The following is a 22,808-nucleotide window of genomic DNA, read 5'->3' on the forward strand; positions in this document are numbered from 1 at the left end:
GCAGTTCCCCCTTTTCGCCCTTCTCCTTTTCTCTTTTAGACTTAATAGCCTCCTTACCGATGAACCATCCCCGTGGATAGCATAAACACTGCGAGATATTAACATCACGATGGACCGGAAAGAGCCCGAAGATACGGAACAGGAATCTATCGTGAGTCCCGTTTTTTCGCTTTCAATTTGGAAACCTGGAGAGGAGCTGACATCAGTCCCTTTACACTACAGCGGCCCGTATCTTCACTCCTGTCGCATTTCGAGAACTTAGCCCAATCCAAACGAGATCGCAAGGCTCCAGATGCGCGCGATGCCTCGTCGAGCTTACTGAAGACGCCAGCCTCGAATGATGACATCCCCCTTGGTCGTGCTTCCCTGGACTTACCGCGCCCCGAGCCACCATGGGTACCGTCTCGGCCTGGACGCCAAAACACTGTTGCAGCGCCTCTGCAGCCGGCGCAGACCGGGGATTCACCGAGTAGACGACGGTTCGGTCGGCCACTGTCAATGCACTTCCACTCTACCTCCCCGCGAGGCCCTACCCTCACTGTCGAATCGCCACGATCTCCTCCTTCCAATGGTGTCACTTCGCCCCGGAGGAGTTTCTTTCACAGTTCGCGAAATGATAGGGATTTACATGGCACGTCTCCCCCAATGCAACGCAGCCCTAACCGCTCGCCAATTCGACCAAAACCCTCTTTACTTGACTCGCCAGGCATAGTTGTTTCCGACGGGAGAAGGTCGGCGGATAGAGATGAGGATGTTAGCAAAGGCCCTAAGAGCTTTTCGCAACCTCCGCCTGTGAACAGGGCAGAAAAACCTAAGATACCAGCTAAAAAGCCAGGGATTGTGGGGAGCTTAGACACTCATGCGAACTCCTTCCTTGTTTCGTCCCAGAGGACTTCGTTCGAGGACAGAGTATCTCCGTTTAGCACGCCACCTAGTAGCCCTGAAAAGTCCCCTCCACTGTCGGCCGCCCGAGGACGGGGATCGAATCTCCTTTCGTCGTCTCCATCGTCTCTTGATTCACCAAGCAATCAACCCCGGCTCGAACCTCGATCCTCGCCGCGACCACTTGGCGGGCATATCAGAGAAACAAGTCCTTCAACTCAAACGAAACCGAAGCCTATTCCTAACCGAGATACGAAACCGCCACCACCTCCTCCCCCAGTGAAGAAAGGGGGAACATTTCCAAGGAGTGCCAGACCGATACAAACCCTTGCTGAGAAACTTGCTACCAGTGACGAGCCGGAAGACAGACCTGGTTTGCCTCCGCGATCGAAATCTCCCTCCTCTCGAAGAGCTCCCTTGCCTCGTCCCATTCCGCACTCAAGCCCGGATAGCTCAAGCCATCCATCTCCATTATCGGTCTCACCGCAACTCCAAGAGGGAGGCCACATACAATCGCTGCGGGTTCTAAATGGCCAATCTACCGTGAAGTTTCCCCCACCTCCTCCCCCTCGAAGAGATAGTAATTTGTCAATACGAATCTCATCCGAGGGTCACCATTCAACGCCGCAAACCCCAATGTCACCCGTTCCTCCTCGACTGCCAACGATTCCCTCAAATGCATCTTCAAAGCTTCACATTTCGAGCGTGCCCCGCGAAGAAGTCGCAGAGCCGCGTTCTCTCTCAGACGAGGCCAGCATTCCTAGGATGGATTATCCAGATGCTTCGCATACGAACCGTCGCGCACCAGTTTTTCGCACAGGGACCCGTGGTATCCATACAAAACACGATACTAGAATATTCGATGTTTGCGGGTCATACGCATGTAGCACCGGTTTCTTCACCAAGGTCTGGAATCTTGTGACAGGTGAACAGATCTTGAACTTAAGCCATGGAGAATCTGTGAAAGGTCTGTCCATCGCGTTCAAACCAGGAAGAACCGTGGATGAAGAAGGTAAAGCGGTATGGATCGGACTGAACACCGGGGAAATCTGCGAAGTCGATATTACCACACAAGCTATTATCTCGTCCAGGTTCTCCCCTTCTCGGAGGGAAGTCATCAAGATGTACCGTTACAGAAAAGAACTCTGGACTCTTGACGATGACGGGAAGTTGCTTGTTTGGCCTCCAGATGAATCCGGCTCGCCGAATCTTCAATACAGCTACAACCATCCTTACGACAGAGTTCCAAAAGGGCCCACATTTTCCATGGTTGTGGACGGCATCCTGTGGTATGCAACTGGGAAAGAAATCAGGCTATATAGACCAAGCAAAGACGATGATTCCTTTCAAGTACTCAGATCGCCTCTGGGAAAAGTTCATTCTGGGGATGTAACCTCCGGCACTGCCTGCACGAAACGAGGCGTGGTGTATTTGGGACATGCTGATGGGAAGGTTACGATGTATTCTTCCCGAGATTTCACATGCCTAGGGACTGTCAACGTTAGCGTGTATAAGATCAGTTCACTTGCTATGGTCGGCGACTATCTTTGGGCTGGTTATAAGACGGGTATGATATATGTGTACGATATATCTACAGACCCCTGGACGGTGAAAAAGGATTGGGAAGCGCATCACCACGGTGTCTGTGGGATGTTACTTGATCATAGTAGTATTTGGACGGTAAACAGGCTTCAGGTTGTCTCTTTGGGCGTTGATAACTACATTCGCGCCTGGGATGGAATGCTGGAGGATGACTGGCTCGGTATGTCACACAGAATGACCTCCGAACCTTACATGGCAGGGCTAATATATTCAATAGAAGCAAAGATGCAAGGTCGAGATGTGGAATATTGCGAATTTCGTGAGATCACTGCTGCTGTCTTGACATGGAATGCCGGGGCAGCGGTACCAGGAAATCTTCCCAACAGCAATTTTATAGGAGATGCAATCCATCCAGAAAATCCACCGGATATCTTGGTCTTTGGCTTCCAGGAGCTTGTTGACTTGGAGAATAAGAAGATCACAGCAAGTTAGTACCTAGATCTGAAATGTTCGATTTCGATATGGTCCCACTAACCCCCTTCTTAGAAAGCTTGCTCAAAGGCAGTAAAAAGAAAGACCACGATATGGAGCATGTGAGCCGGCGATATCGCGTTTGGAGAGACCACCTTGCGATGTGCATCCGCGAATTCATGCCACTAGATACTACTTACGTATTACTCCACACCGCAAGCCTCATTGGGTTGTTTACCTGTGTATTTGTAAAACAGGACGAGCGCCAGAGAATCACGAACATAAGCGCTGCAGAGGTCAAGCGAGGAATGGGTGGTTTGCACGGAAACAAGGTCCGTAAAGGCCTAAAGGCCCATCCAGCGATCCTTGTAGTTAACACTGAATTTAGGGCGCTCTTATTCTTCGGTTTATCCTGGACGATACTTCCGTTTGCTTCGTCAACTGTCACCTGGCAGCTGGTCAAACTCAAACCGCTCATCGTAACAATGACATTGCTGCGATAATGGAGAGCGAGTCACTCCCAATGGAGCCAAGTTCCTCGGCACGCATTGACCGTTTCGTTGGAGGCGGCGACGGGTCCATGATTCTCGACCATGAGATCTGCATCTTGAACGGGGATCTTAACTACCGTATTGATTCAATACCTCGGAATACCGTTCTTGAGGCCATTAAGGCAAACAACCTACCTAAACTCCTTGATCGAGATCAGTTACTTGCATCTAAACGCAAAAACCCTGGCTTTCGGCTACGCTCCTTCAATGAAGCACCCATTACATTCGCTCCTACGTATAAGTACGACGTCGGCACCGATAATTATGACTCCAGCGAGAAGAAACGCTCACCGGCTTGGTGCGATCGGCTTCTTTACCGTGGTGTTGGCAGAATAAAGCAATTACAATACAGACGGCATGAAGTCCGCGTGTCCGACCATAGGCCTGTTAGTGGTCTATTTAAGATGCGAATCAAAACCATATCACCCAAGCAGCGTACTGCCGTCTGGGAGGTCTGCCAGGCTGAGTTTCTCAAGGAAAAACGGCGACTTGCAACGGAGGCGAGGTAAGATCAACCTCTAAAACCAAATTTGGAATCGACAATATTGCTGTGAATATCATGGATGTGGATCCGTTTGCTGATTACCTTTTTCTAGCATTGATTATCTTGTTCGTGTCCTTGGGGCAGATCCGAAGGAAGCCGAGTCCCTGATCTCTTCTCCAAGAACTTGATTACAGCTCCATTTCGCGACCTCGTGTCATATATCTTACCGCGCATTTGGTTCTTCCCGATCTGCGACAGGAATACCTGATATACGTCGGCCTCCACTTATTTTAGGGCCCCTTTCCTTTCATTAAGTAAACATGTGCTACGAATTAATGATCAATAGAATACCTGCATTATGACGGATACACACCATCGAATACCAAGAATTAAACCGATTTCTCTTTTGTTCCATCTTCCTTTCTTGGCTTCCTTTGGATGTTGTGGAGGGTCTTTTTCTCTTCGACTTACAATGTGTACAACAGACTCGTCACTTTGCTCCTATATCTTTTAATCAGTGTTTAATGGTCCCTAGAGGTTTACTGGTTCGTTCGCTTAGGAAAGGTCTGCTGCGTGCACTCCTGGCTTGAGTGTCAATTGAGTCATTTGGTATTAATGGGTGATGACTATTTCTTCCGACTTAGGGAGGTTAATGGCTCTTGCAAAAGGGTTGACTGTGACGTATAGACAGGATTTGGGCATATATGAAGTGCATTTAAATGTCTCAGAGCTTCTGATGGCTTTTCGATAATATCATTTCTTCGTAGCTCTTTGCTTTTTGAGGAGCACGGGGTTGTCCCGGATTCGCAAGAACCGGACGCTTGAGGTCGCATTTGCTCTTCCGCCTCCCGAGTTACCGCCGCGATATGATGAAGCCGAGTGCGTGTTGAAACGTTCTTTTTGGATACTCAAGACTTAATGCATCACGATTGTCCAGGTTTGATACCTAGAAACATTTTACGGCTGTCAGTTAGGACAGACTGCCACCTGAAACCCGGGAGTATCCTGTAGGAGCCCCAAGGAGTCGAATTCCTTCGAGTTAAGCGAATCCTTGGCCGAGCTATGCAGAGGGTTACTTTCCACCTTCTCCTCTTGTTTTGAAGCAGCGGGCTCCTGAGGAAACAGTTCACAATTCAAGTATGAACTGATATCACTCCCGTCGAACTCCACGGTGCTAAACCCATTTCCCAGGTATCCCCAACGATTGCCGCTCCAATACTCGATTTCATAATCTTCATACTTCGGTTCCTTGATCAGATCAAAAAAGGCCAGTCGACTACCCGGCCACATGACAATGTTGCCATCTATTTTGCCTTGCTTGAACCAGCTGCTGCATGGATCTGCCCAAGCAGTGCGCTGGAGATACACAGAGGCATGCTCAACAAAGTCTCTCATCGCGCTTTCTTTGGGGCTTAAGCGGCGAATGTGTTCTTTTCTCATTTTTTTGATGACCTGGATAAAATGGTTGGATAATAACGTGAGAATCGGCAGAATTGATCCCTGAGCCACGGGGCTGTATGGACCACCGTACATGAAATAATTCGGGACATTCGACACTGAAACCGAGATATAACTTTCCGCCCTGTTTTCCCAGCGGTCGGCAATATTTTTCCCATCCAGACCTATTATTGGGAATCGTGGGCGGAAGGTGGTATCGAAGCCTGTGGCACAGATTATCACGTCGACATTAACTTCCGTTCCGTCAGTAGTAAGGAAGCCGTTAGGAGTTATCCCGCCGATATTTTCAGTGTAACAGGTTGTTTTTGAGCCGACGAGGGCCTCAAGATATCCGTTTCCAGGGGTGGGTCGGCGACAGCCAACGTTAAAGTTTTGGGGAATGATCTTAGATATCAGGTGAGTATTATTACCGAGTTTCGATGACATTTCTCTGTGTGAAAACTAAGAAAATAAGTGATCTATTACTTGAAACTCACAGATTTGAAGATCAATGGTCAGGCAGGGCATACCAGAATGGCATCGTCAGACTCTTTGCTATTTCTCAAAACAAACCGGAAACGTCCATTAAGCTCGTCCTCTATCATCTTACGATAGCTGCGATACTTCTCCGGATAGGCCCTCCAGATATCCTTTTGCTCTTCACTATCTGTGGAGATGAATTTAGGTGAGCCGCAATCTCATTAAAGAAAGTGGGCTGCGGCATACATGCGAAATTCTTTCCATCGGGCCCGGCATACTTCTGCGCAAATCCAGGTGTGATCCATGTTGGTGTCCTTACCCAAGTATACAGCTTCGAAACGTCATTATAAATCGCAGCGACTGTCTGGACTCCTGAGCTCCCTGAGCCAATGACGGCAACACTCTTTCCTTTGAGATCGAAACCTTCTTCATATCGTGCAGTGTGGAAGAGCCGCCCTTTAAAGCTGTGCAGGCCAGGAATATCTGGCCATTTCCAAGCACTTTTCGAGGTTAGAATGAATGACCCGGCTTATCACACGGGTTTTCTCACTTTAAAATTCCAGCACCACTCAGGAACATATCAAATTCTTCGTCCCATTCTCTCACCACTTCATCTTTTTCATTCCTTTCCACAAGATGCAGGACCCATTTAGATTTGGGTTCCTGCCACGCTGCATGGACAATCGTTGTCCGTAGCCTTATATACCTCATCATCCCCTCTTCATCGACGATTTTCCTGAGATATTCCCAAATTTCCCTGGATGTACTGTAGTACATAGTCCAGCCAGGATTTGGTCTCCACGGGAACTGATAGCTCGCGCTAGGGACATCGCACGCACAGGCTGGATATCGATTTTCCAACCACGTACCCCCAATATCGTGGTTTTTCTCGTACACGACCAAATCAACATCAGGATCATCTTTGAACGCGAGGATTGCGTGATGAAGAAAGTCAATTCCAGCGGCGCCGGCACCAAGCATGGCAATTTTAAAGGATGGTCGTTCCGGGAAAGCTTCGTTTACCATGTGGTCCGTGATTCTGTATCCGCTTGGAGAAGATACAGGCCATTCAGAACAGAACATGGGACGGTCGAGGGAAGCTGGATGGTCAATATTGGGATTGTTGCTCCCCAAAGGGGGCTGAATATCGTTTGTTTGGGCCATGATAGACGCTCTGCCTTCACTGCTAGCTTCCTGGCCCGACCCGAGCGCTGTTTGGGAATACAGGCACAAAAATTAGATTCCAATATAGTGGTATCACGAAAGTCCGAATGGAAGAGTTATGGCAGCGGGCAGGTGATGGTAGTTATCACCGGGAAATCATGGGCAGACACCTCATTCTGGAGAATAAATTATGTGAAGGCGGATACCGGCTCTCACTCCCTTCATCGCTCGGTTACAAATTTCGGGCCCCACCTATCTCCCCGGTACAAGATTGACTGACTGAAGGTATGACAAATATGGCAAAGTGTACGAGGTGTCCCATGTCCCGGTGTGGCCAGCCAGGATCCAAATAGTACTCGACAAAGCTGCTCAAATTGCTCGCTTCTTCCGTCCTCTGCATGCTGCGAAGTTTCCCCGCCCAACTTTAAGCTTATATCAGAGTTAACCCACCCTAGTTCCCCGCGCACCTAAAGCTCCGGGCCAACCAGGCGGAGAATGGTGTTGGAGTATCGGTCTTGCTATGAGGACCGGCGCCCTATCGCCTACATTGTTTGAGAGCTCTATGATATCGGCCTGCTCGCGCCAAAGACGGTTCACATTCCGTGACCAGTATATATCTCAGTCCATAAATCAGTATGCAATGGTGCCATTAGGTCACCATAATTATAATTCATTGGTATATTTTGAAGTCGTCTTATAAGAGCCAATATTGCCATGATTGTAGCCGGATCCTCTTCATTTATCCTATACCAAACTTCTGTGCGGACCTTTGTGTTTGGGGTAATGCATCGGATCTTGCGTTATCAAATTTGTAGAATTGTACACAGCTGGTTGCGTATTACAACATAGATTTAACCCACTTGGGAGCCCTCTTTTCTCGAAAGGCGGCCAAACCTGAAATGCAATTTCAGTTAGTAACAGTAGTCCCGAGTGTATTAGATCTACAAGCTCCCGTCAAGTAGAATGGCACAACACTTGAGGCTTTTGGAGAGAACTGATATCGTCGTAGGGTAGGGGGGAAAGTAGGCCGACTAGAAGCACATACCTTCCTTCACATTCTCTCCAGAATGTAGTCCTTGATCGTATCTGTCCCTGGTGTTTGCAGTTGCTTTATCAATTCCAGCGACTTCCCAAGCTTCTCTAATTCCAGCTCTGGTGACAATGAGTGCATCGGGGCTGAGTTGGGAGAGCTCTTTAGCGAATTCTACCGCTTCATCGATCAGGGATTCATGCGTTTTAGAGATTCTGTTAACGAACATCCAAGATTTAGCTTCTTCTGCGGAAATTGGGCGGCCGGTGAGAGCGATTTCGGACGCAATTTGTAATCCGGCGATGCGCATGATGCGAGGAAGACCGCCAGCGGCAGCGTAGATACCACGCTTTGCTTCTGGGAGGGAAAATTGTGCACGTGGGGACGCGATGACCATATCACTATCGATCTCCAAGTCAGAAACACTTTCGCTTGATGTCCCTGGCCATCTTTTTTTCAACATATCCGGTATGTGGCTCACCAGTTCAAGCAAATCTCAAACCCACCACCGTAGGCGAACCCATTCACGGCAGCAATGATGGGCTTCTTCCCTTTCCGTGTGCTAATGCCCGCAAACCCCGATGGTGGATGACCTTGAAGGTAGGGTTCAGTTGGAGGATTTAATCTATTCCGTTCAACCTCGAGTAAATCCTGGCCTGCGCAGAACGCCTTGTCTCCAGCTCCGGTGATGATTCCGACTTGTAGGGAACCTTCGTTGTCGAACCATTGCCATAGCTTGTGTAGATCCCAGTGACCTTGGAATGGAACGGAGTTTCTTTGCTTTGGGCGGTTGATGGTGACTAGAAGCACGCCGGGCGCAGGGTAGGAGAGGAGATAGAAAGGAGATGACGGAGGCGGCGAGGAGACGGTCATTGCGGACAGTAATATCGACTTTTGAGGCTATCGTAGTTTATGCCAACGTGCGTCAGAATGGAATAAAACACTAGAAGATAGAAACTGTGACATGGGCATCGTGGCATCTGGGCTCGCAATCCGCTGTTCAACTAATGCGGAGAAAGCACCTCGGCCAGCGGCATAGGAATCTGGGGTCCATCTCGGCATCTCGGCTTGCGGCTACGCCCCAACCTTAACTGAACCAGTCGCCCAAGTCGAGGTCTCCGAGCCCTTCAGCCACTAAAGCTCTGGCAAGGGATCTAGCCTGGTCTCTCCCAGGCTTACAGGGGAAAAATACTACCCACAGAGCGTGTATCTCGTACTATCATACCTTGAAGTTATGTCTCTGAAATTTTCAACCTGGCTTAATGAGGTGAGATTTTTATAACCCGCCATGTTCTCCCTGGAACACTTTTAGTTTGACAGCCACTCAGAGAACGCGAAAGTGGTGAAGGGGATCTGTGGTTGATTCCAGCTCTGGCACCTTTCGGAGGATTAGACGGGGTAGACTCGTGCAAAAAGCAAGAGTTAGATAGAACTCAAGTGTTTCTAGGGTTAACTACAGCATTGGGCATAGCCGGTACGTCTGCATCCTGCCAACGAGCGAAGGACTCCGCCCAGGGGATTTCTACGAACGAGACCGGAATGTCTGCCGTCGCTCACTACACAGGCGGAACCTTGGATTAGTTACATAAGCGTTTCCGACGTCATGACCGGCGGACTGACGAGTTGGAACTGGAGGGAGTCCAAGTTTCAACTTCTGCCCTGATAGCAGCTGCAACCCGCGGTGCTCATTCAGCTGAGGGGCAAGATGCCATGGAATCTTTGTCCAGATGGTGAACAGCTTATTATATACATCAATCCGCAAATTGGCCAAGCAATATCATTTTCATATATATCAATTTCCGGATATCCGTCATTTGGCCACGTCCCGTTCCTCAATGGCACAGTCTAAGAAGAATCCTTCGCAATCTTCTCCACCTGGTTCCAAATGGCACGACGACCCGCCGTATGCGGTCCAGCCACCAGAGGAATTTGGCACAGTTTACTGGCGCGCTAGCTGCTGCTGTGGACAAGTTAAATATCAGCTGAACAGAAAGAAGCCCCTGGATGCGAAATTCTGTCATTGCGTGGGTTGCCAGAAGTTGCACGGTTCGTGTTTCCGGAGTTCGCAATGTCTGCAATTTTTTTTTTTTTCTTTTTTTTTAAAAAAAAAGAAAGAAAACTCATACCCAAGCTCTTCGTTGACTGGATCCATCGGCATTCGTGGCAAGCGTGATTGATTTTTGCCATAGGTGCTCCATTTCAATGGGCTGCCATATTCCACAAATCTGATATCAATTTCCTAAACGGACCCAGAGGACTAGACTTCTACCAAAGCGGTGAAAACCTTCGCGAGCACAAGCTGCCCTGTAAAGTGTTATGCTCCCATTGCCACTCTCCAATCATGGACGAGGGTCGGAATGTCATCTTACTGTTCCCGGAATTGATAGATCTTGGTGAAGGTCAACTAAAGAGAGACGCATTGGATATTTTTGCCCCGAGGTAAGGAATCCTCCAGCTTCTCGTTGGCTCGACTGCCTGGTGCGTTCCCTGGAGCGACTAATTTCATCCAATAGTTGTCACATCTTCTATTCCCAGAGAGTCATCAACATAAATGACAGAAAGCCCAAATGGGAGGGACTGAATGGCTCGAGTAGAAGAATGGACTCGTGACTGAATTGCGTAGATGTGCGGTTTTGCCCGGAATTGGCTTTCTCTCGGTAACGTGGCGTTTGTTTGTAGCAATCGAGGCATTCTAATATCTATTGCCACAGTCATAGAGACCAAGAATCCTAGAGATGCACGTGGGGTAAGCTTTTGAAAGAAAAAACGATTCCCCAGAAAGATCTCCAACTCCAAACGCCTGGTCTCATCTGTTGGCTTCAAGCATCAAATTCTGGATGACGTCGCCGCATCGTCGAAGAACATCAACCCCACCAACGGCCTTGACTTGTCCCCAACTCATCTTTCTCCTGGTCTTCATCCTCGCCTTTTTCCCAAGTGTTCTTTTCACCCTTCTAAATTTCCTAACCTCTTTACCTTCTTCCCTCGCTCACTTAGCCCTGTCACACCCTTCCGGTGCCAAGTTTCCTGAATCGACCACGTCCTCGTTAACTCCATCGTCCGCACCCCACTCCATCGTGACGATGAGCTGGTTTCAAAAGACTATAAACCTTCCTGCGCGATCCCGCGGCTCCTACCTTGTCACGGACCACATCATGTCCGAATTGCCAGAGCTTCGCAACTACAAGACTGGTTTACTGAACCTCTTCATCCAGCACACGAGCTGCGCGCTGAGCTTGAACGAAAACTGGGATGCTGATGTGCGCGCCGACATGAGCGATGCCCTGGATAGACTTGTTCCTGAGGATTGGAAAGGGGACCTCTACCGACACAGCGCAGAGGGGACCGATGATATGCCTGTAAGCACTGTGGCTTTCTACCCCCTCTGGGTATTTTTTTTATGGCGGAGGACACTTTGTTTCTGACTGAACCCCGACCACTGTCCAGGCTCATATCAAATCCGCGTTAATTGGTGCAAGCGTTACGATACCCATTACGAGTGGTCGCTTGGCTACCGGAACGTGGCAAGGAATTTGGTATCTCGAATTTAGGACGTCAAAACATCACAGAAGGGTGGTCGCTACCATCCAAGGGGAGAAAATGGAATAGACTCGCACAATAACACCAGTCCCAACCGAGGAATGGTGAAACTTCAATTTTGGACCTTTGAAGTTGGACTAATGGTCGTTAGGAGATAGGTGTTCTTAGTTGTCCATATTATCATGATGCAGATAGACAGGCTGCACGGTGCTATTAGAGAAATGAGGATTTGCGTCGGATCCAATTGCCAGAGGTTGGACAGGAGCTATTGGTTCTAGAATTCGAAAGAATCACCGGCCCATTCGAGCCAGAAGTTTTTGGATAGAGCATTGTCAATGCTGAATAAATGAACTGTTTTTTCTTCAACATAAACCAATATTTGTACAATATAATCTTTTCAAAAAGAAGATATCGGTGGAAGAACAATATCAGCCCTCGACCCGGTCAAAAGTCATTTCTATCATGTTTAGTCAATAGGAGTAGGGGATAATTGAGTCAGGCGCGGATAGACACAGAAATAGGCTGGTATTTGTCTATACAATTTAACTATCGCTGCTCGAACCCTCCCTCTGTAACCCGCTGGGATTCAGGAACTTCTGCTGGGTCTCCGAGTGGCTTTAATGGATATGGGGTGTGTGGAAGAGATTCTAGGAACTTGCGGTTATGTTCATGGGCCTGATACATCAGAGTAGTTAGTTAACCCAGCCTAGTAAAGAGCCGGAGTTCTCGTTGTCTTCTGCCAGAGAACAATTGGGGGGTGGCGGAGGAAGGACTTACGAAAGGAAGCCCGCAGTATCCACAGACTGCGATCTCAGGCTTATCAGTGTTGATGAAGATCTTCGGGTGGCCCAGTGGCCCGCCACCACCATCACAAGAAACGACCCTCTCTTTGGTCCATCTCACAGGTTGTTTGTGGATCAGTTCGATAGCAGCATACGGGCGTGGCTATCCGATCGTCAGTCAAACAATATCATTCAAAAAGCCATCTCAACGAATTGCAAAATTCATCGTCCGGACCCCGAAGGAGTCACAGAGAAGGAATGCTATCCCTGAGGCCACGAACCTGATAGTCCATGATAGTCTGCTCGAATCTTGGGCCGGACATGGCCAACTCCCTCGGCTGCTGGCTCCTGGCCCAGGTGGTCGCTCTATTTGGAGCCTGCATCTGGAGTTCCGCGCTTGCTTGCTCCACCGACTCCTGCAACGGAGCATCTTGTCCGCCCATAGAATCCAATGGCACTGTGTTGGTCTCCGATATGCTCGTTACCCTCTTTTGCGGGTTGGGATCGTTTGTCGGGATGGCATTTTCGGATCTTTCGGTGAGACGGGGGGTAGTCGAGGAGTAATTGGCCCAGGAAACGAAGCGCGTCGACCGTGCCGTTAGGAGGCGTAAACTCGAACGTGTTGAAAAGAGCATTTTGGCGGCCGATTGACGGTTGAAGGGACGGCGGCTTTCTGTCTGCTCGTGAGGTTAAAGAGGTGGCAGCCGGCCTGAATTGAGGTTCATCGAGGGCCAAGCAGGACCAGCCAATCACATCGCTTGTCATTGGCTCTTGGAGAACCACGGCGGAAATTTAGCTTCGATAAGACTTATCAGGCGTTAAGAGGCTCAACGATAAAATCCATATCCCATTGAGATCTGTCTACGGAGCAGAGAAGACACTTAACTTTAAATTTTTTGAACACTACTTGCTAAGCATTTCCTGCGTGCGAGGAAATTGTAACTACTTTCTCAATCGAAGATTCTTAAATCCATTCCACCATGCCGCGAACTCGCACTGAGAAGACAATGTCTTCTCGTCTTCTTACTATGAAAGTACGATTTTCGCATCATCTCGTTCACCCCTGCTTTCGCAGCCCAGGTCGCTCATCTATGAACTAGTTTATGCAACGCGCTGCCGCGTCCTCTGGCGGCCCAGCGACCCCTTCCAGCCAAACATCCACGGTCGACGCCGAAACTTCAACGCCTTCACCGAAACGTCAAAAACTGTCCAACAATGCATCGCGTTCGGACATGGGGGCGATATCAGCCGCTATCAGAGCCGAAGAGGAAAAGCGCGCCGCAGCAATCGCGAAGCAAGCAGCCGAAGCCGGAGAGACCCAATGGGTCCTTGAATTTCCTGCGCGGGTGATAAGCAACACGCCAACGCCGACAGTGGTGACAACAGCAGACCCGAATGATACGGATGAAGAACTCGAATACGGCGGTCGAAGAAGTTATGGAAATTTTAAGAAGAAAACAAAAACTCCGGTTCGTTCCGTCATTGCAAGCCTGATCGTGCTCTTCTATGTCTCTGGTCTATTCTTCCCCTGGTCACTCGCTAACACAAATGAACATATAAAGGCATATGCCACAGTTGAAGAAAAGCAAGGCGAAGCTGCTGAGTCTTCGGAGCAAGATGAAGTGTTAGCTCTGATTCGTTCAGCACAACCTCAGGAACAGTCTAAACGAAACAACCGTGGACAGTCCAATCGCCAAAACCAAGATCGTGCGCGTAAAGGTATTAGCTCTGGTGGCGGCCGGCAGTCTGATGAAGTCGATTTACGCAAACTCAATAGCATATCCGGTGGAATGTCAAGGGAAAAAAAACCGGCCGGCGGTAAAAGGAAAGAGTTCAGATAGCTCACGCTTCGCGGGTCAGGCGTGGACAGCTTACACGGACTCCCCACAAAGCGAGACGGTATGCCTTTCGAATTAGATACCAAGAAGCCCCATCATCAGCGTGGAATGACGCCCGAAGATTTACAAATTGAATATGTACAAAGCGACCGGGCTTGCGGTGAGGATGATGTTCAAAGCCTGGCCTTTTCCATTCGCTCCTTTTCATCCCACTGCTTCCGGCTGCGATAATTTATGGCGAGATTCCAGGCTGCAACACTTATTCCCAGCGGCGGAGCAAATAGGAGGACCCACGCCCACCACCGCGGACTTGACGCCTCAATGCGCGTCATGGCCTTCTTTATCTCGGCCTCCAGCTCCGCTCTATCGCCGTCATTCCACACGATGACGCCTCTCGCCGATTCTACGCCCCTGAATTGCGCACGCTCCACCTTTCCCAGCACATTGCCCTGGCTCTTCACACGATTCTCAGCATCTTCAGCACTCAGATGCGGGTCTCGCAACCGCAATCTTTGCATCTGCACTGCTGGATCCTTGACTCCAACGACAATAACCGTCCCGCAGAGCGCGTCCAGTCCACTCTCGAACAGCAACGGGACGTCTAACACGACCGCCCAGTGTCCCTTCAGGTAATACCGCACGAGCTCACGGTACATCTCCCATCTGACTGCCGGGTGCACAATCCCATTCAACACCGCACGATCTTTCTTGCGCTCGTCCGAATCGCCGAAAACTCGTCTCCCCAGCACGGGGCGGTTTAGAGGCCGCCCTTTCCCCGGTGTTTCTTCAGGGAGGAGGAGATCTGGTGTGGTTGGACCGAAGTAGTCTACTATAGCCTTGTAGCCAGGTGTGCCGGGTTCGACGACCTTCCGAGCGAGGACATCTGCGTCAATTATCGGAAGATTGTACGGCGGTGCGGATAGGAGGGAGGAAACGGTTGATTTGCCGGTGGCAATGGAGCCCGTTAGACCGATGAGGAGCATGGGGAGGTGATATTAATTAGAATATGTGCGTATATGTAATGGGAGGATATGTCCGATGCAATTACAAAGGAAGGTCGCAAAAGACAACAATCGACCCCTAGATCTTATATAGTGGAGTATATGTTCTGATTGTCTGTCGTTCGAGGTGGGACTTCGCAGCTCTCTTCCAAGGTTCGACAAACAATCAATTTTGTCCTGACTCGGGCAATTAGCGAAAAATACTGGCGACACAGTAGAGGCTCTGTACAATTGTCGCGTAAAGATCGGTGCTATCCTAGGCCACTAACAATGTCCCATCAGTCTCTGCGGTTCTCCTTTCGTCCTTCGCTGACCTTGCCCAACTTACCAACCAAAATGTGTGTGCCTCCCTCCCCTATGCCGAAAACTTAACTTATTCTCCAATCTTCCGGGTAAAAATCGGCGAAAGCCAATAGACAGTATCCAGGAAAAGTTGTACAGACAGATAAATACCTTATACGAATAAAAGAGAGCAATGCGGAGTATGTGAGGCCCCGTCAAACTTAAGTAGACGGTGACTGTTCCGGAGGTTGAAAGGGAAGACGTGATGACGGCACCGGAGAGGAGAAACGATTGGGGGTTTCTCGCGACATGGCCAACCTCGGCTTTGGAAAAGTTCCCGGAGGTGAGAGCTCAACAGGAAACACTCGCCGCCGAATTTTTATATCTATATGTCTTCTCCTAAAAGTAGAGGGTACTACGATATCAGCTGGGATTTACTTATTACTATTAAGAAAGAGAGTCTAGGATATTTCATGGCCTCAAGAACGCTCGATGTACGAGAACATCCTGCCTCATGCCCAGCGGGAACCAAAGAGATGCATTTTATCATGTCAATTCCCCGGGAGTTATCTTTATTTTAGCAGTTACAGCTCCGAGTGGAAAATAAATTCCACGCCAAATCCGCCCAGTTGTCCTTTTCCGGATGGAAGAAACGGTGTCTCCCAGCACATACACACCCTCTACTACTCGCGATCATATCACTGCATCTCTCCTCCCCCTAAATCCTCCATCCCCGTATCCTGCCCATCACTATTTGCGACACCATCACCCGCCAGTATTTTCGTCTTCGGCATCTCAGACGGCGAGGTAGGAGTTTGATCTCCAGGCGTCACAGCGACCACATTATCATTCTCATCGACAAACTCAAAGTTATACCTGGACAACAGGTGCGGAATAGCAGAAAGTTGTGGGCCGTATCGAGCAGTATTATCATATAACTCAAACAACGGAACAGCGAGGAGCTTCATGTTCTTAGGGACCGACAAGACCTCTGCATCAACGTAGTAAACCGCCGTCAGTAACTCTTCGTCAACAGCCCCAGTTTTCACTGGAGGATGCGAACCAAAAAAAAAAAAAAAAAAGGAGAAAGAAGATACGTACTCTTCTTAGGCAACTGTATAAAATACAACTTCTTGCACTCCTTCGGCCTTGTCACATGCCCCGGCAGGAACGGATACATAAACGTCTCGAAATTCGGCCTCCACCACTGCGCCAGGGTATCTCCGATCTCCCAATCCTCGTTGACGCCTTCGCCACTAAACTGCGACCCAACGGGGGCTAGGCGCTCGTTTAATCGCGCTTTGAAGCCGTCGACTTCGTCATCTGTATGTTTGAGATAGTCACCAGGCCTACGCCGTTATGCTCTCCCAATCAGCTCAGCTCAGTTCAGTAGGTTGCACAGGGTCATTGTCTTTGAGCGATTTGTCACCACCCCAACCAGTCCAAACGATGGCCCAAAAAAGTAAGGCAGGCGAAGTAATATAAATTAAAAAAAAAAGAAAACGAAAAAGAAAAAGAAAAAGGAGAACCGCTGCTTACAGCTTAAAGAAGGCGTTCGCGATCTGCAGCATCAAGACATGTGGATGATTATGTTCATGGCACACCAGCACCCCCTCGCACGTCCGTCTCATTCCGTATTGCTCATAGTGCTCTTCCAAACGCTTTAACCGCGCTAATACCGAAGGGTCTTCCTCTGGTTGGGTCTCCTTGGTTCCAAATGTGTAGTTCGAGAGTGGATAAAGGCGGATGGTGGCTGGTTGTCTGTCAGAGAAGGACTTGGGAATAATAGGTCTATAAATTTCAATGATGGGCAAATTAGTAAAATTCTGCAATATTTGTATTTATGGGGGAAACCGGAAAAGGAAAAGGCTCTCCATATAGCGAGAAGAGCACTGTGCATAACTTACGGGCGCGAGCTCTCCTGAGCTGCTGGCGGAACGGTTGACATCTCTCCCTCTTCTGATCTTGGCCAGGCAATTCAAAACAAAACGGAAAAAAAGGGCTGTGAAATTAGCAAACCAAGATAAATCTGGATATGGAACGTGATGGTCGTTGTTGGAAACACCGGCTTTCTTGGAGCGTCGTGAGGTCTGATATGAACATACAGCTTTCGAGGCGTGAAGCTCATCGATCAACTGGGTTGGAAACAGCGCGTCGGAACATTGTTAATCCGATCCACCAGGAGTTCGTAGGGAGGTCTCGATCCTTGTGTTCAAGCTTCGCTACTAACATTCATCCAGAGAGAATACCAGAGCACTGATTGATCTTCATAGATTACATCTATCTAAATCCAAAAAAGAGCAAACCCGCGGAGCAAATGCAATCCAAATCTAAGTAGTTACTGTACAACAAAGACACCCAAATCCCGATTGAGGCGCTTTTACCGTTTGGGGGAAGAAGTCAGAAAGCAACTCGAAGAGAGAGTTGAGCAACCGGAAGATGCAAATGCAGAATATTAGGACGAACAGCAAATCTATAGGCAAAGGGTATTATAACATGCTGAGACAATTGGGGCGAAACGGGGCAGAACGGCTCAGAGCTTAGGCTCGAAGTCCTCGTACTCGCTCAAATCGACAATGGGAACAGCAGCCTGGCTAACGGTAAGGTGAGCCTTGAATTCGGGCACACTCGTGATATAAACGGGCTTCTTGGAAGTAACGCCGTTAACGCCGTTAACACCATTCACCCCGTTCACACCGTTCACCTTCAACTCTTTAGCCGCCTTTTCACCGTTCATCAAAGCTGGTTTGACTCCAACGCTGGGGAGTAACTTGGCAAGCAGTTGGTTACCGCGTTCAACAATGGATGCAACCTGATCCTCGGCAACCTTGGCTTCGTCGGTCAAGAATCTCTTCACGGTGTCAGTGATACCACTGATGTCTTCGCTTGAGATGGTCACGTTCTCAAAGGCTTGCTTCAGCCTGTCGCCGTCAACTTCAACGTTGACGGATTTCAGGAACTTGTGGAGACCTTCGATGACGACATCCTTCTGTCCTACGGAAGCAACAGGGCTAGCACTCGCCTGGGCTTTCATGTGAACAGCGAGCTTGGCGCGAGAAGGAGACTGCGGATCGATGTATTGCCGGTAAAACTCCACAATCTCCGCCTTGGTGAGCGGTCTGACCGCCTCAGCATCGGTCTCGTGCTGGAGATAATCGTAGTATTCGGACCCGATGTGTGACCAGTAGCGGTTGGTCTCTGAAGAGAGATTCTTCATCTTTTCGAGTCGCTTGTTGATAACACTGCGCTTGTGCGCTTCGAATACGGAGTCGGTCATATCGTTGAGGTAGTTAGCAAACCGGGACAGGAAGGCATCGATACGCGATTCGAGATAATCACAGTCGCGCTCGCTTTGGATGATCACACGGTAACCTAGGGTGGTTGCAGAGTAGCGGGCACCGCTCCAGACAACGTATCCAAGCTGTTCCTTGGTCCGAAGCTGGTCAAAGGCAGGCTCGCTTGCCATCTGGGCGAAAAGCTGGATCTTGGCCCGCAACACCGGATCGGTCAAGCTTCCAACGAAGAGATAATATTCAATACAGTGATTGATATTGGCTGGGTCCTTCAGGGTGTATTCGTAAATGTAGTTGCTTCCAGGAGGTAGTATCATGTTCCGCCTGACTCGCCACTGAGAACGAGGCAGCGGTCGAGATTTGAATGTTGACTCGACAAGGTCTGTAAGCTGAAGGGCATCCTCCTTGTAGAGATTTCCGTGGGCCAGCACTTCGATATGGGTTTGGCGCAGGAGCTGAGGGAAGAAAGTGGCAACATCTTCAGCCTCGATATGCTCCAACTCCTCTGCCAACTGCTGGTTGATAAACGCCTTCTCAGCAGTCAAGAATCTTGTGTAGTTACCGACTTGGTAGTACGGCAATTGGTACTCCGCGTTACGGAAGCCCCTGGTCAGTCGCTCCTTGACAATTCTAAATCGATCGGGCTTGACCTCCAGGTCCTTCATGCTGTGTAAAACCTTTTCAAGAAGGACGGCCATCTTGTCGTTGTATCCAATGATTGACACGTCAAGGCCAAAGACACTGGGAACCAGGTCGTACTCCAAGCCGGCCAGCTCTGCGTCGTAAGAGTACTCCGTCAACGCATCTCTGACCAACTCGCAATACAGCCTGGCCTTGACGTTGTTTCCTGGTGTCGCATATACAAGTGGGTTTCTCAGAGTGATCTCCAGGGAAGCCTTGGGTACCCAGAAGGTGTCATCCTTCTTGAACCAGACCCGGACCCGCTCATCGTTGCGGATCAAGCTGGGAGTCTGAGTAGGCTTCTCCACCTCCTTTTTCTCCACGTCCAATCTGGTTGGCACAAACTCGTTCTTGTGGGGTAGATGTAACTCAGGTATTCTCCCTGCTGATGGTGACTCAAGCATCGCACGAACCTCAGAGAGAAGCTCCTCGGGAACCTTTTCAACCCTGTATTCGGTGCCGTACCATTTCTCTCTCCGATCCCAGTCGCCAGGGTACGTCTGGGAGATCAATTCGATGTTGAAATTATCGGCGTTAAGGTAGCTAAGTCCGCGGGTGACAAGCTCGGGGTCGAACCTCCGAAGCAGGGAACAGCTGATCAGCCATTCTCGGGGGTAAGGCTTCTGCATCACGCTGCTGAGGCTGCTAGTGAACCTGCTGGCAGGAGACTTTTGCTTAAACCGGAAGTCGACCTCTGATAGATTCTTCATTTCATCGAAAATCCATTGTTCCGGAGGGTTCTCTTTGATAAGAGCAATGTACTGGAAGACGACCTTGGCGACCTCTTGATGGTGATGCAAGCCATCTTCGGTAAGGCGGATAGAAATGTTGAAGAACGCTGCACCTGGGCAGACAGGCATGGCGCCGGCCGAAAGCTCGGTTGCCCAGCCCTTGGCTTTGATGTAGGCAAGGATACTTCCTGGGCCTTCGTGGCCAATCAGGTGGCTGATATATCTGCTAGGCTGAGAATCATACATATGCTCTTCATCCTGGTAAACGAAGAAGATATCGAGAGATCGCGTGTCCATCACGGGTTTAGCGTAAATCATCTTCTGCATATCCTCTGGCGCAAAAGGCGGAACGTCATCCCATCGATTCTGTGGAAGTTCCTTGTTCTTGACATCGGAGAACAACTGGACGACCCAACGTTCCAGCTGGTCGAGAGATTCTCTGCCCAGGACGACAAGCTTCATACGGTTCGCCGAGTAGTGCTTCTCGTGGAACCTGATGAACTCCTCCCGGACATCCAATCCACGCTTCTGAGGTTCATCCCGCAACGTCTGCAGGTTGCCGGTGGAAAAGTGGTGGTAAGGGTGCTTTGGGTTCGAGAGAGACTTGTTCAGCTGCAGAAGCCGCCATGGGTCGCTCTGCAGATTCTTCTTGTTCTCCGAGTCAACAGCGCGGAGCTCGCGATCCAACGTCGAAGGAAGGAAGAGCGGGCAGATAAAGAACTGAGCAAATCTATCGAGAGCACCGAACAACGGGGACTCCGGGTCACTTGTCGTAGAGGCGCTCTCTTCAACTGTGCTGGATCTCCTGTCGACCAAGGGTCCAAGTGGAGTCGGGTTCTCCGAGGGGGTGGGCAAAGCGGATTGTGGGGATTCAACGGGCTGTGAGTGGGATGTGGCAGCCACCTCGAAGTAATAGTTCGTCTCTGTAGCGGCCGTGTAGGCGTTTGAGTGACCGGAATGGGCAGCGAGGTACTGGTTGTAGTCATTCTCTCCAGGATACTATTTTCAACAGCAAGACACATGAATTAGCCGTCTTTTTTATTTTATTTTTATTTTTTGGTGTGATCGAATATAAAACCTCAAAAACCAGAAGCAAAGACATTGGATATATATTTTATTACCTTTTCCGTGCCCATGAACAACAGATGCTCCACGGCGTGGGCCATACCGGGCATGTCATCATCGTCGGAGAAGTTGCCGACGTTCACGTTCACGGAGGCACTGGCCTTGTCTGTGTTAGGATCGTGGACGAGGAGAGCTTCGAGCTTGTTGGCCAGTCTGATGACACGATACGATCGGTCATCGACGACCGGCTTCTCCACGCTGTCTGTCACACGCTCGACGAGCATCTTGGCTTCGAAGTCCGGCAGTGGGATGGAAGCTGGAGGAGAAGTCGAGGCCACCGAGGGAAGAGAAGAGGAAGAGGAGGAAGAAGAAGAAGCAGACGCAGACGCAGACGCAGACGCAGACGCAGAAGAAGTACGGCGGACGGAAGAGAACGAGGCCGGTGAGCGCAGGGGTCTCGGGGCACTGCTCGAAGACGACCGGACTGAAATATTCGGGGCGTGCCAAGGTGGAGAAGAGCAGACGAAACGACGATATAAATGAGGGACAGGGGCCCGGAATGACGACAGAGCAACCCTGCTGGAATGAAGCGAGCGAGGAATCGACGGGCAACGAAAGCAACAGGAAAAGGGAGGGTGGAGGAGGGAGAGGAGCGAGGACCTTGGAGGCATGCAAGGAGCAAAGGATGGGCAGGATGAGGTAAAAGAAAAAAAGGGAAAAGAGAGGGTCCGAAACAGGGAAAAAGGGAAGAAAAAAAAAAAAAAAAAAAAAAAGAAAGAAAAAAGATAATTGATGGGCGAGCTTGTATTCACGAGTTCGGGGAGAGGTGGCGGGGAACCTGAGAAAAGCCAAATCCGGGCACGGAGTACCAAAGAGGTAGTTCGGGGTCACTCTGTTCAAGACGTTCGAAAATGCTGTTGTTACCTTCGAACCGGGGGCGGGTGGGGGGGGGGTATATTAAAAGAGGACGGGGAGGGATTATCCTGGCCGGGTCGAGGGGTGAACTTCTCGCGACGTGTGATTTTAATTGTTTGCGAGAGAATGAATAGGCGAAGCGTTGCACCCGACGAAGCAGAGAAGAAGCACGAAAAGCGGAAATTGTCGATTTTCGATGTTCAAAGCCACCCAACGGGGCTGGCAGCGGCGGCGGCGGCGGGCGGCGGCAACAACAACAACCAGGGGAGGAAGGGGAGGGAAGGGCGGCGACGCTGCGGGTACTTGCTGCGCAGCCGGGTTTCCGCCCAACAGACGTGTATCTGCCGAGTAAACCATCCCAAATAGTCACTGGAATTGCTTCTTTTGCTGCCAATCGCAAGTCCGCCCATTCGCCGGATTGCCGCAGATATGCCCGATCAGGCAGGCGGTGAAGGGTACTTGGCAGGGGCGGCAGCATTGTGGGCTATGATTGGACAGATAAGGGCAGACCCGCCTTTTCCCGGATATGTATGAGGAAAAGTGTGGCTGACGGCGATCCAGCCCGGTCGATCCCCGTCAGCCCTTTCCGCTTGGGAGAGGAAAAACCGTCAGGAATATATGTACAGTACATACTGGCGG

At 49.8% G+C, this 22,808-nt stretch overlaps 10 protein-coding genes across 10 annotated transcripts; 4 read left to right on the forward strand and 6 right to left on the reverse strand.

Annotated features, from left to right (window-relative positions):
- Nucleotides 1-109: 109 nt before the first annotated feature.
- D8B26_006333 (uncharacterized protein) lies at nt 110-4,786 on the forward strand (the record flags this gene model as incomplete). Its single annotated transcript, XM_003069681.2, has 6 exons — nt 110-151; nt 223-2,644; nt 2,702-2,911; nt 2,971-3,227; nt 3,284-3,951; nt 4,043-4,786. The coding sequence occupies 6 exons, from the start codon at nt 110-112 to the stop codon at nt 4,116-4,118; spliced, it is 3,675 nt and encodes a 1,224-aa protein (XP_003069727.2). The 3' UTR covers nt 4,119-4,786.
- A 110-nt stretch (nt 4,787-4,896) lies between these two features.
- D8B26_006334 (uncharacterized protein) lies at nt 4,897-7,345 on the reverse strand (the record flags this gene model as incomplete). The annotated part of the gene is made up of 4 exons (XM_066125155.1): nt 6,398-7,345; nt 6,094-6,347; nt 5,898-6,034; nt 4,897-5,829 (listed from the first exon to the last, which is right to left on the reverse strand). Exons 1-4 carry the CDS (start codon nt 7,009-7,011, stop codon nt 4,897-4,899), a joined length of 1,938 nt encoding a protein of 645 aa, XP_065981236.1. The 5' UTR covers nt 7,012-7,345.
- Nucleotides 7,346-7,699: 354 nt separating this feature from the next.
- Nucleotides 7,700-9,003, reverse strand: D8B26_006335 (uncharacterized protein). Its single transcript, XM_003069679.2, has 3 exons — nt 8,523-9,003; nt 8,057-8,442; nt 7,700-7,905 (listed from the first exon to the last, which is right to left on the reverse strand). Exons 1-3 carry the CDS (start codon nt 8,912-8,914, stop codon nt 7,850-7,852), a joined length of 834 nt encoding a protein of 277 aa, XP_003069725.1. The 5' UTR covers nt 8,915-9,003; the 3' UTR covers nt 7,700-7,849.
- Nucleotides 9,004-9,670: 667 nt separating this feature from the next.
- D8B26_006336 (uncharacterized protein) lies at nt 9,671-10,762 on the forward strand. Its single transcript, XM_066125156.1, has 3 exons — nt 9,671-10,087; nt 10,231-10,480; nt 10,555-10,762. The coding sequence occupies exons 1-3, from the start codon at nt 9,769-9,771 to the stop codon at nt 10,649-10,651; spliced, it is 666 nt and encodes a 221-aa protein (XP_065981237.1). The 5' UTR covers nt 9,671-9,768; the 3' UTR covers nt 10,652-10,762.
- A 100-nt stretch (nt 10,763-10,862) lies between these two features.
- Nucleotides 10,863-11,772, forward strand: D8B26_006337 (uncharacterized protein). The gene is made up of 2 exons (XM_003069678.2): nt 10,863-11,400; nt 11,489-11,772. Exons 1-2 carry the CDS (start codon nt 10,879-10,881, stop codon nt 11,648-11,650), a joined length of 684 nt encoding a protein of 227 aa, XP_003069724.2. The 5' UTR covers nt 10,863-10,878; the 3' UTR covers nt 11,651-11,772.
- A 200-nt stretch (nt 11,773-11,972) lies between these two features.
- On the reverse strand, nt 11,973-13,047 carry D8B26_006338 (uncharacterized protein). Its single transcript, XM_003069677.2, has 3 exons — nt 12,645-13,047; nt 12,359-12,526; nt 11,973-12,256 (listed from the first exon to the last, which is right to left on the reverse strand). The coding sequence occupies exons 1-3, from the start codon at nt 12,996-12,998 to the stop codon at nt 12,128-12,130; spliced, it is 651 nt and encodes a 216-aa protein (XP_003069723.1). The 5' UTR covers nt 12,999-13,047; the 3' UTR covers nt 11,973-12,127.
- A 296-nt stretch (nt 13,048-13,343) lies between these two features.
- Nucleotides 13,344-14,204, forward strand: D8B26_006339 (uncharacterized protein; the record flags this gene model as incomplete). The annotated part of the gene is made up of 3 exons (XM_066125157.1): nt 13,344-13,397; nt 13,464-13,832; nt 13,926-14,204. The coding sequence occupies 3 exons, from the start codon at nt 13,344-13,346 to the stop codon at nt 14,202-14,204; spliced, it is 702 nt and encodes a 233-aa protein (XP_065981238.1).
- Nucleotides 13,925-15,643, reverse strand: D8B26_006340 (uncharacterized protein). The gene is made up of 2 exons (XM_003069675.2): nt 15,531-15,643; nt 13,925-15,466 (listed from the first exon to the last, which is right to left on the reverse strand). The coding sequence occupies exon 2, from the start codon at nt 15,182-15,184 to the stop codon at nt 14,375-14,377; it is 810 nt and encodes a 269-aa protein (XP_003069721.1). The 5' UTR covers nt 15,185-15,466; nt 15,531-15,643; the 3' UTR covers nt 13,925-14,374.
- A 304-nt stretch (nt 15,644-15,947) lies between these two features.
- D8B26_006341 (uncharacterized protein) lies at nt 15,948-17,576 on the reverse strand. The gene is made up of 4 exons (XM_003069674.2): nt 17,392-17,576; nt 17,024-17,275; nt 16,586-16,833; nt 15,948-16,475 (listed from the first exon to the last, which is right to left on the reverse strand). Exons 1-4 carry the CDS (start codon nt 17,430-17,432, stop codon nt 16,183-16,185), a joined length of 834 nt encoding a protein of 277 aa, XP_003069720.1. The 5' UTR covers nt 17,433-17,576; the 3' UTR covers nt 15,948-16,182.
- Nucleotides 17,577-17,788: 212 nt separating this feature from the next.
- Nucleotides 17,789-21,538, reverse strand: IDE1 (Insulinase (Peptidase M16); the record flags this gene model as incomplete). The annotated part of the gene is made up of 2 exons (XM_003069673.2): nt 17,789-21,188; nt 21,311-21,538. The coding sequence occupies 2 exons, from the start codon at nt 21,536-21,538 to the stop codon at nt 18,018-18,020; spliced, it is 3,399 nt and encodes a 1,132-aa protein (XP_003069719.2). The 3' UTR covers nt 17,789-18,017.
- Nucleotides 21,539-22,808: the final 1,270 nt, after the last annotated feature.

This window comes from Coccidioides posadasii, chromosome 3, assembly GCF_018416015.2.
Source record: "Coccidioides posadasii str. Silveira chromosome 3, complete sequence".
NCBI classification, from domain to species: domain Eukaryota; kingdom Fungi; phylum Ascomycota; class Eurotiomycetes; order Onygenales; family Onygenaceae; genus Coccidioides; species Coccidioides posadasii.